Raw genomic sequence first — 11,458 nt, forward strand, 5'->3', positions numbered from 1 at the left:
ACTTTCACTTAATACAACTTGCCTAATGTCCTCATCATTTTATCATCACAAGACCAAATAATAATTTGGTTCCAACTTGGGTTTTGGATGTTGTTGTGAGTCCCGGGTAGCCCTTTTGGCCTCCTTCTGTTGGCAGGCCTGCAATTTCTCATCAAAGAACATTAGTTAAGTGTGAATGCTGACTTATGGGTTACATCGTGGAACATCTGCTCCTGGGCCTTGGGTGCCTGAGATCCCATTTGTGGGGCTACAGCCTCCGCAGCTGCACATCTCACAGGATCAGGGGAGTAGAGTGCCTGTTCTGGTGTGGGACTGGCTTAACTCATCTAGTTAGTATTAACAACTAGTTTGGAAAGTGAGGAAATAAGATCAAAATAACATGGATTTCTTTTCCCAAAAGACCCTTTTTAGAATTTAGAATCCCATGGAATTCAGTGATCTTTACCTATGGCCTACCTTGGGCCTGGCACCATATTAGCTGCTGGGGATGAGTGAGGACAGGCAAGATACCTCCCTCCAAAAGTGAGCATTGAGGGGGCGAGACAGACAACAGTTAAACAGACAATTACAACATGGGCTGGGATGGGAGAAACACAACATACTGGTGGACTTGGAAAACGAGGTGCATGGTCAGGAGTTAGAGCGTCAGGGGTGTCCTTCTAGAGAAGATGGGGTCTAAGGCAGAGCACCTTAAGGCACACAGGAGTGGGCAGGAGCAGGCTGGTGGGGAGGGGAGGGTCCAGAGGGTCCCGGGAGAAGGTGAGCGTGGAGAGGGTAGGGAGGCTGGGGAAGGAGAGGGCTCCAGTCACCTGTTGCTGTGTAAGTTTGAAACTTAGTGGCTTCAAATGACAGAAATCACTTTGTTATCTGTCATGGCTTTGTGGGTCAGGAATCTGGGAATGGCTTAGTGAGGCGGCGCTGGCTTGGGCAGCCAGAAGTTGGAGCTGGAACAGGAGGGGGCGGATCTCTTCCTCTCTCTCTGTGTCATCTCAGGGCCTCTCCAGGCCCCCTCCACGTGGGCCAGGGTGGGCTTCTCCACAGCAGAGTGAACCAGGGTACGTGGACTGCCCTGTGGTGGCTGAGGACTCGCAGGGCACTCGTTCCAGGGGACCGATGGAAGTGGCATGGCGCCTTCTGACTTGACTTTCGACTTGCACACTGACTCCACTCTGCGGGGCACAGCCGGTGGGTGAGAAGACACAGGCCTGTCTCTTGTAGAGGAGTCAAAGAGCGTGCGGAGGGGCTGGAAATGGCCCATTTGGTCAACTCAAAGAAGCTCAAGTTGGTGGGAGTCCAAAGGACCTGTAGGAACAGGCAGGAGATGAGCCGGGAGAAGATGGGGGTCCCCAGCATGTGGCAGCCTTGCACGTCCTTCTCTGGAGCCTGACTCTTTGCTGGGGTGAGCAGGGAGCCCTGGGGTGTCAGGCAGGGCCTTGGACTACCCTTGTTTTGGAAGGGAGTCACCTTGGGAGTGGGGGGAGTGAGGGTGCTCTGAGTGGGGTTGAGGGGTGACACGGTGCAGACGGCTGCTCATTGATAGATGTCCGAAGGGAGAATTTTCAGATTTGGGGTCTGATTGAATTGGGGGCAAGAGATTGGGAGCAGTGGGGACAGCGGCCAGGACTGTGGCTTGGGCCACCAGGGGACGTGCACAGGCTGCTGAGCATGGGAGCCAAGAAGAGGAGGACCTGGTGTGGGTGGCAGGACCCTAGAGCTTTCTCTTCCTCCATCTTCCTCTGTGGAGTCAGGGGTAGGTGCTCTGCCATCAGGAGAGTGTGGATCTGAGCAGCCCCACCAACCGTGATCCCGAACCCTGCACCTTCGTCTCCAGGAGAAGGTGGAGACCAGCCTGTGCTTGGCCACACCAAGGGCAGCGTTTTCTTTAACCTCCAACCCTGCGCTGGGGCGTCAGGGTGAATGGGATGCTTGTGCTGGTCAAAGGCTTTTTTTGTTCTGTTTATTTAAATGGTGCCAAAATTTGCACACCATAAGATTTACCATTTTAACCATTTTAAGTGTTCATTAAGTACATTAACCACCATCCAACTCTAGACATTTTTGACCTTCCCCAACTGGAACTCTGCACCCATTAAATATCAACTCCCCACCGCCTCTGCCCTCAGTTCCTGGCAACCAGCATTCTACTTGCTGTCTCTACGAGTTTGGCTACTCAGTGCCTCATAAAAGTGGGATCATGCAGTAGTTATCCTTCTGTGACTGGCTCATTGCACTCAACATAATGTCCTCAACGTTAATCCATGTTGTAGCATGTGTCAGAATTTTCTTCCTTTTAAAGGCTGAATGATATTCAATTGCACATATATACCACATTTTGTTTGTCTGTTCATTTGGTGATTGACATTTGAGTTGCTTCCACCTTGTGGATACTGTGAATAATGCTGCTATGAATGTGGGTATGCAAATATCTCTTTGAACTCTGGCTTTCAGTTCTTTTGTATATATACCTAGGAATGGAATTTTCAGATTACGTGGTAATTCTGTTTAACTTTTTGGGGACCAGCCATCCCGTTTTTCACAGCAGCTGCACTATTTTACATTCCCACCAGTAATGCATAAAGGTTCCACTTTCTCCACAACATCACCAACACCTGTTTTCTGGTTTTTTTTGTTTTTTTTTTTAATTTGTATAGTAGCCATCCTAATGGGTATGCGGTGACACCTCATTATGGTTTTGATTTGAACATCCCTAGTGATATTGAACATTGGTCAAAAGTTTTCCATCAGAAGGTATCCACCCTCTGGGAAGTCAGCAAACTTGGCAGGGGAAGGGTGGTCAACGTGTGTGGATCAGGACAGATGGGGAGGCCTCTTGAAATCACACTGCCCCATACAGTGGGTCACCTGGCTGGCTGGAGGGCCCTCAGGTATATAGCTAACACAGGTACACGACAGGCTACCAGTGCAAGGAAGAGTAGAGATAGGGGCTCCACTTATGGCAATGATGTGGAGGGACCACACAAGGTGACTGTGTCCAGTGTCAGGGTGTTTGTTCTCTGGGCCCAAATGCTTTTCACATACATAGAATTTGGGTTTTGCCCAGAGTCCCCTTTTATGTGTAGTCATTTCCCTCGTATGATTCACTCACGTGGCCATCCCCTGTGTAGACTTTGGATTCATGACATCGGCATGCTGGAGCCCCACATGGAGCCTGGGGTCTCAAAAGCTGGCATTAGGCCCCCTTTGACATCGGCATCCATCCCTGTCTTGGGAGAGGGGTCATTGGCTTCTACTGAACATCTCCAATGACAGGGAGCTTAGCTCTCCCCAAGCCACTTGTGCCACGTGGAGACAGCTGTAGTCATTAGAGATGCCTTTCTCATAGTCAGTGTGAATCAGCATCTCTGCAACTCTCCCACCCAGACGTGTAAGTTTCTCTTCCCTCCCATGGTGATGTCGAGAGACATGAAGATATCGATTTGTTTCCCCTAAATCTTCTCCTTTCCAGGCCAAGCAGGAGCTGCTAGCACTTCTCAAAGTTTAATGTGCAAACAAGTCACTGGGGAATCTTTTGAAAATGCAGATGGAGGTTCTGGATTTCTAACAAGTTCCCTGGTGATGTGGAGGTTGCTGGTTTACGGACCACACTTAGAGATGCATGACTGGGGGCTCAAGTGCCTGCCTAGAAGTGAGAGAGACCTGAGTTCCTGTGTGGGCCCCTCACTCGGTGACTGTTGACTATGGGAAGTTACTCCACGTCTCAGTACCTTTGCTTATTTACAGTAACATGAAGCTAATGAGGGTACCTCTCATAGGTTTGTAGTGAGGTCTGAGACCAGGCTCAAATCTCCCCAGTCAGGGGCTGGCACAGCCTGTGTGATGGACAGTGTAAGCTCTTGGTCATTTTCTGTTGAGCAGCCCCAGGACCTTTGATCATTCCCTCGAGGTGCTCTGCGTTTATGTCCCCTCCCCAGGAGACACTTGGAAGGGCCATAACTCATAGTAAAGGGCCATAACTCATAGTAAACAGAAGATGTAGGCGTGGTCTTTACCTACAGTTTCCACAAACAATATGTTCACAATTCTTACCATTATCCTACTAAACACAATGATAGAAACAGTGGTTTTTCTGGGCAACTCAGATGAGTGAAATTTCAGTTCAGAAGTTGAAGGACATATCAGCAAAGGTCTATCCTGCCAGGCTACACTGGTTCTATGCTCGTGCTGATCAGAAATGCTAAAGAACAATTAGCTAAACCAATACACTTTGATATGGAAAGACAGATCTATTAGTATTTAGTACATGTCACTTTTGTTTGATAGACAGATTAAAGGGGGGAAATTGTTTCTTCACAAGCTGATGCACAACTTTGTGTTTCCTGGCTCAGCTCAGGTGTCATTCCTGCAGGAAAGCCCTTTTTCCCTCCAGGATATGAGTCAGATGCTCTTCAGGCCACGCTATTACATCCCTCACCATGTGGGACTGTAATTGTCTTTCCTTGATAGATTTTAATTCCCTGGGCACAGAGATCAGATCTCATTATCATGGTATCTTTGGTGCCCAGTGTAGCACCTGGCACAGCACAGGGACTCTGAAAATGTTTGTGAAGGGAGGGAGGAAAGAAGAGAAAAAAAGAGGGTAGGAGGGAGAGGGCGGGGTGGGGGGGGAGGAGGAAGGAAGGAGGCATAAATGACTCCCCCCAACCCCAAACAGAAAGAAACTGAAAGAAACTCATTTGCAAATGAGTTGGTCTTCAGTGACTTTTGTCCCCTGGAGACATTATCTGCTTTTTAGGAATTTAGGTACTTTGCTGTAAGTGATGGAAGCCTTCCCTCTAGCTGACTTGCTGGAGAGCCAGGTGTCCAAGGAGTCCTTATTCTATATTTGTGAGTGGGTGCTGCATTCTGCCAGATGCCCTGTTCCTCTTTTACATTCACAGGAGCAAAGAGGACTGGGGAGTTGACCTTGATCTCCAAATATCTATCTTTATGCTTTTAGCTCCTTCAATATCCTTGCTCGTATTGCTTCTAAGACAGAAGATGACTGGTCCTCAAACATAAGCTCCTCTTATGTAAAGTATATTTTTCCTTGTGATTCCTGTAACTATGGTTAGTTTTTAACCGGGGGACTCTTTTTTTGTTAGGTAATTCTTTTCCTGGGCCCTGAGAATTTTGAAATGAGATGTTATCTTTCTTATTCGAGTAAGATGAAAACAGGTGAGAGGATGCTCGGTGATTTGGTGGCAGAGCCAAGGTCCCAGCTCGCTTCACTGGCATCCCGGTGAGTGACTCGTGCGAACCAGACTTCCCAGACAATGGCCTACCTGAATTCTTGGCTGACTCACCAGGTGTTGACGTGCTATGCCAAGGCCGGGGGACTTGTGTAACATTTTCGGAATGAAATTAAGGTGTGGCTGCACTTTTGGGAAAATCAAACAGGTGTAAAATTCTGAATCCAAATTACGACCCAGAATATCTTCAAAACCCCAGTATTTGCACGAGTCTGGGACGTGATGAGCTGGGTGTCTCCCTGCCTTCCCAGCCTGGAAATGGCATGTTGGCCAAAAGGACCAGGGTGATACATTTTGTGTGGTCTCCTGGGACGTGAGCAGTGCAGTCCTGACAGCTGCCTTGACAGCTGCCCCTTCTAAACAAGGCTGAAGGCACTCTAGCCCGTGTTTCCCACAGCACAAGAATTAAGAGGCTTCAGCGGAAGCCCCGGGTGGAGGCCCACGAGGCCGGTCTCTTTCCTTCCCAGCACGTTGCCCACAGTGGGCATTGCTCACAGACCCTCACTGCTCTCAGAGGTGCAGAGGTGGTGACTGCACTCTGTTCCCCTCAGTTGTCAGATTCTTCCCTCCAACTCCCAGAGGGACTTGGGGGAAACATGATTTCCTTTTGAGCATAGGTCATTAAATTGGGACCGTCAGGGCCTGACTCATGTCCCAGGTCATCCTCGATGGCGGACGTGGGTCCTGCTCATCTCTGCCACCCCAGCACTGGTGGAGAGCCTGGCCCGAGAAGGCTCGGACAGGTGTTAAAGGATCAAGCAGGGACTCTGGGACCGCGGTGGGTGTCGAGGCCACTCTGTTCAGAGCAGAGACCCTGGGTGGCTGCCAAGTCGTGATAGGAGGCCTGGAAGGCACGACACTTTACTCACAGACCCACCACTGCCCACAGAAGAAAGACAGGAGTCCACGGACAGAACCGCATCTGCAAACTTGTTTCACTTTTTACAAGGTGATCAGAAAATAGCCTTCAGAGGAAAGTTTCCTCAGTAAAGAAAACCCATTCTATTCAAATAAACATTTCTGCAAGATTGCCTTGGTTCAGCCCTCAGCCATTTACCCCCTAAGGTGAGCTGGAAAGGGCTGCTGTGTCTGAGTGAGGGTGGGGTGGCCACCGAGTGCCACACCTGACCTAGGAGGGGGTGTACTGGGCGGTCTGCTGGCCGGGCAGGGCTCAGCGCGGCGCAGTGCTTCTGGGGGGCCCTGGGGTTTGCTCACTGTGCGAGCCGACCCTTGAGGAGGAGTGGGTGGAATGCTGGCGGGGACAGCTTCTTAGGGAATCAGGCTGGACCCACCCTGGTGGCAGGGCCAGGGGAGAACAGGGAGCAGGCAGGGGAGGAGAAAAGAAGTGGAGCAGATCCTGGATCCAGGAAGAGGCTCAGAAGGGACTTGTTACGAGAGCAGAGCAGCGCCCTCCCAGGGAGGGGAGCCCTGCGGAGTCCTGCAGGTAGGGTTTTCTGAGGATCCCCACTTCCTTTGAAACTTTACCGATCTCAGATGGCAGAGTATGAGTTGATGTGTGTGTGTGTGTGTGTGTGTGTGTGTGTGTGTGTGTGTGTGTGTATTTGACTGTTCTGGGGGAGGGAGAAGTAAGCTCTTCTGGGTTTATCGGGGGGTGGGTTAGTCTGCTGTGATTCTCAAGAAATGCCTTCCATGGCAAAGTCCTCTAGGTCGTTAGTGGAGATGATATGCAGTCTTGGAGCATCTCCCACCTCCTCCCCTGGGCTCTGGGGGCGCCCCTCGGGGCACTGGCCTGCAGAGTGCTGGGTGGGGTCACTGGGAGGCTCAGAGGCCAGCTGCAGGCCAGCATCCTGGGCGCTCTGGGGCCTGGGGCCAGCTGCCTCGTTGGTGTGAGGGCGCTGCCTTAGGAAGGTGGGGGCAGAGAGCTGAGAGGAGCAGCGCAGGGGCATCAAGGCTGTCACAGGCAGGGGCCGGAAGCCCGGGTACAGCACGTAGGGAGCAGCAAGGGCATCCGGCGGGCTTGGCTCAGGGGAACCCCCCTCAGAGGATGGGATAGAGACCTTGACGTATTTGCCCGTCTCTGGGTCATAGAAGGTCTTGATTTTCACCTGGAGCGGCAGATCGAAGACAAAGTACTCTCCAGATTGGGGGTCTTGGAGGACCTTCTGGGTGGCAGGGTAAGGGGACAGGGGTGTAAGGGACTGGGAGCCCCCAGGCCGCCTCTGGATCGGCTCTGAGAAGGCAGACACTGAGTGGCGGCGCAAGGGAGGGGGCAGGGAACGGACCACGGGGAACCTGGCTGGGGGCCTCTCTCCGGGGGAAGGTGGCCTGCGCTCTGAGTCCTCGGGGTGCAGCTTTTCCTCCCGGCGTTCGCCATGCTTTTCCTGTGGCTGGTCGGTCTTTCTCCTCTTGCTAGCTAGCTTCTTGGCCCGCCGCAGGGCCTTCTCTGTTTTGGGTGGTACTGCTGGAGGCTTGCCAGCCGCCCTTTCCAGCTGAGAAGGAGGCTCTGGCTTCTCCAGGAGGCCAGCTGAGCTGGTGGTCACGTCCAACAAGGAGCCTCTTGGAGAAAGTGTCCTGAGGTCTTCTGCTGATGACTCCAGTTGGGGGTCGGAGCCGGGCTCCCACGTGAGGGCATGTGTCAGGTCCTCCCTCTGCGCCACCCTGCCAGGGCGGGAGCTGGCCCAGGGGCTGCTGCGGGGAGGCTCCCCTGGCAGCAGGCTGGGCTCACTGGGGGCCTGGTAAGCATCATCGTAAATGCTGCTGGTGGCAGGGGAGCATGCACTGTTCTCTTCCAGGGAGCTGGCGCTGGGGGAAGCTGCTAGCTCACCGGGGACCAGTCTTCTCCCTGGGGGCTGTGCTCTGGGTGTAGACAAAAAGTGACTTTGGAAGCCTTGTGCCTGCTCTTCCCAACGGGTTCCAAGCTTCTGTAGGGGTGGCTGGTCTTCCAGGTCGCCTTCTGGCAAAGCAATCGTGGGTATGCACGTTGGAGCATCCAGCTTCCCCTGGTCTATGGAACTGCTCTTGCCATTGCTGGCCACGACTTTATGTACGGCCTCTCGGGGTGGCTTCAACCCTTGGCCCTCTCCCGTGAGTGGAGGAAATGGGACATACCCCTTTGGGGCTGCCTGGGACGTCTCTGACCTGGCTGCGCTGGGACCCCACCCGCGGTCCTCCGTATCCTCACAGGCCGCCCCCTTCAAGTGTGTGCCTTGCACGCTGGTGGGTGGCAGAGTGCTGGGCATTTCCCGGCTGTCGGGGGCACAAAGACCAGCATCCCTGCCCCAGCCTGGCCTTGGCAGTTCCTCCTCTTTGTGGCCAGTGCCCAGCAGGGAGTCTGAGGACATGGATCTCAGGAGGGGCAGCATGATGGGTTTTATCACGGGGGTGGCCCTGAGGGTGTTGTCTTTAATTGCAAAGAGTATGTGCTTGTTTGAAGTGGAACATGGTGAAGGGGTTAGGTCTTTGGCATGTGAAAGAGCTGTATCCTTACTTCCCCCAATGCCAGTGCCTCTGAAATTAGCTTCCTCCCTCGACGCCTTCCCGGGGCTACCTTCCGGCAAACTTTCCTCTTCTCCTTGCAAGGATTCCCACTTGCTGTGCTCCTCCATGCATGAGTGCCCATTACTCAAGGTGCGGTATTGTAGTTCATCTTCCTCCATCACTTTCTCCTTCTCATCCTTCTGACTGTCACCTACACTCACGTCATTCCTCCTTTCTTCCTGCTGGCTCTCGGCAAACCACGTCTTCTGCTGGTCCTCGAACGAGGCAAAGGACTGATCTGAAGAGCTGGTGCTGAATTTGCTCTTACTTTTGAGCCCTGGCATAAAATCAGACTGGCTGTCACTGTAAAACACATCTTCCTCCTCGGGAGAAAGGGGCCCTGGGGAGAATTTCTGGTTGAAGTTTGGATTCTGAAGCCTTGCCTCTCTCTCGGGTTCTGTATCTTGAGAGACGGATCTCAAGAATCCATTCTCTAGGCCGGAGGTCTTTGGGGTCTCCGCAGCCTTCCCTGCCTCAGGGTCTCCACTGCAAAGCTTCAGAGACAGATGTTTCCTGGGGCAGTGTTCCCTGGAGTCTGGACGCCAGCTGGGCCTGGCACCCCCCATCTCCGATTCTCCACTGGCATCGTCCTTCTCATAGCTGTTCCTGTCGCCGGCCTCGCCATTGACACAGAAGGGCGCTTTGGCGTTAGGTGATGGCGAGGTGAGAGTTAGGTAGTTGTCTGCAGAGGCTGCACCGGGGTCAGCTTTGGGGTCCTTCTGCGTACTGATGAGTGACACAGGAGGGGCATCAGCTGGTGTCTCCTTAGAAAGCTCATCTGGAGGGCCTTCCTCGAGCCCGTTGGGAAGCAGGCCGCCGTTGCTCAGGGATTCTTGCTTGCCTCTGGTTTTCTCATCAGGGCCTTTCAAGAGGGGTGAGGGACTGTACGTGCTCTTCCGCACATCTTTGAGGTTGAACAGCAGGCTGGGGGCTTTGGATTTGTAACTGTCCCAGGACTGACATTCACCGGGCTCCTTCTCTTGGTATCCGTTTAGCTGTCCTGTGGGTGACGGGGTTACCTCTGCTGGCTGGCTGTTGGAGGACTCCAGCACGTGCTTGTTGGGTATGACAGGGGTCAGGAGCTTACTGATGTTGAAAGGAGGGTCGTAATGCTCGTGGGGGTCCACAGGCGTGTCGAGGGCATCCTTTTCTGGAAACTGCCCCTGGGGATTGTGCTTTGTGTACAAGGCTGGGCCTCTCCAGCTGGTCTGCTGCTTCTCTTCTGAAGCATCTTGCAGACTTTCTTTACCTCCCTTCCCAGACTTTGGTTTCCTCCAGGGGGCATGGGTCGGTTTCAATGGAGGCTCAGGCTGTGAGCTGGAAGCTTTTCCCTCCGTAGCAAATCCCTGGGCTCCCAGATCCCTAGATCCCCAGGTTCCAGATGTGGAGTGAGTCCCTGCGGCCAGCCTGTTCTCTTCCTGACCGCAGCCGGCCCGGAGGTGGCAGGGCGAGGCTTTGTGCTCAGAGGCCGGGGGCTCTCTTAACAAGGGCGTGTCCTCGTAACGCTTGGGAGCCTTGCTTTCTGTGACAGTGTCAGCAGCATCCTTCCTCTCAGGCAGCCTGGGTTGGTGGGCGTTCCATGACTCAAAAGCACTGTTTTCACTGTGAAGAAAGGTCCCTTTGCGAGCCCACTCCTGGCCCCTTCCAGTCTCGCTGGTGGCTGCCCTGTGGGCCGGAGAGGGGAACTTTGACTCAAATGAGTTGGCTGCGTTTTCGGGCGTTGGGAGGAAGCTGTTGGGGCCGTGACAGGCCATTTCAGGATTCTTGGGGGACTCCTGCTGTCCGTGCTTCCTGCCAGGCTGGTGGCTAGTCTTATGGGTGCTGGAGACTTCAGCAGGCACCCTCCTGACCGTCAAAACGGCAGAATCGAAGCAGAAGTTGACACCGCTTTCTGGAAGAGGAGCAAATTTGGGGGGGTTTTTGAGAGCTGGAGGCTTGCTGGTAGGAGGCCTGCTGTCACAACGTTGGCTTTCAGTCCTGTCGAAAGATTTAATCAGTGACGACACTTTGGAAACAGGCTTGTTGCTGCTCCTCAGGCCGGAAACGGGCACTTCCAGTCTCCTCTGGGCTGGTGTCAGTGGGGGGCTGCTCTTGGGATACTTCTCCTCCCCTTGAACGTACTTGGGCAGCTGTTGGAACGTGGCCGCCCAGCCGGCATGCTCCGTGCCTTGGGACGGTAACTGGCTCCAAATGCCGCTTTTCCGATGGGTATGGCTCACCGTTCTCTGGTGAAAATTCCCGAACACTTGGCGAGTGATATCCGGGGACAGGGCCAGGTCGGAGTCATGGAAGGACGCGTCCTCTGAGATGCACAGGCTCCGGAACGCCCGGTCTGTGAGGCTGCTCACCTCCCTGTCTGCATCGTCCAGCACGCTGCCAATGCTCGAGGAGTCGCTGAAGCCGTCCGTGCACTTCTTACTCCCCTGCATCCTCTGCGTCCCTGTCAGTCAGTGGGCACCTCTGGGTGATGATTTAGGAAGGGTTGGATGCAGCCCTCTCCCCACAAAACTGGAGCTTCCCGATGACCAGATGCAATTACAAAGTGGGAATTTTTTTTCTCTGCAAAAGGAAAAAGTGCAGGGTGTGAATATGATATTCAACTTAGCGGCTCCGTATAAGCATGACACGCCGGTCTGGATGGTCGATCTTACGTGTCAACCTGGCTGGGCCATTGTGCCCAGTTTTTGGTCAAATGTCAGTAAAGCGGGTTA

General features: G+C 53.4%; 1 protein-coding gene across 1 annotated transcript; it reads right to left on the minus strand.

Annotated features, from left to right (window-relative positions):
• Positions 1-6,883: 6,883 nt before the first annotated feature.
• On the minus strand, positions 6,884-11,176 carry C16H10orf71 (chromosome 16 C10orf71 homolog). Its single transcript, XM_060033683.1, has one exon. It carries the CDS (start codon positions 11,174-11,176, stop codon positions 6,884-6,886), a length of 4,293 nt encoding a protein of 1,430 aa, XP_059889666.1.
• Positions 11,177-11,458: the final 282 nt, after the last annotated feature.

This window comes from Delphinus delphis, chromosome 16 (assembly GCF_949987515.2).
Source record: "Delphinus delphis chromosome 16, mDelDel1.2, whole genome shotgun sequence".
NCBI classification, from domain to species: domain Eukaryota; kingdom Metazoa; phylum Chordata; class Mammalia; order Artiodactyla; family Delphinidae; genus Delphinus; species Delphinus delphis.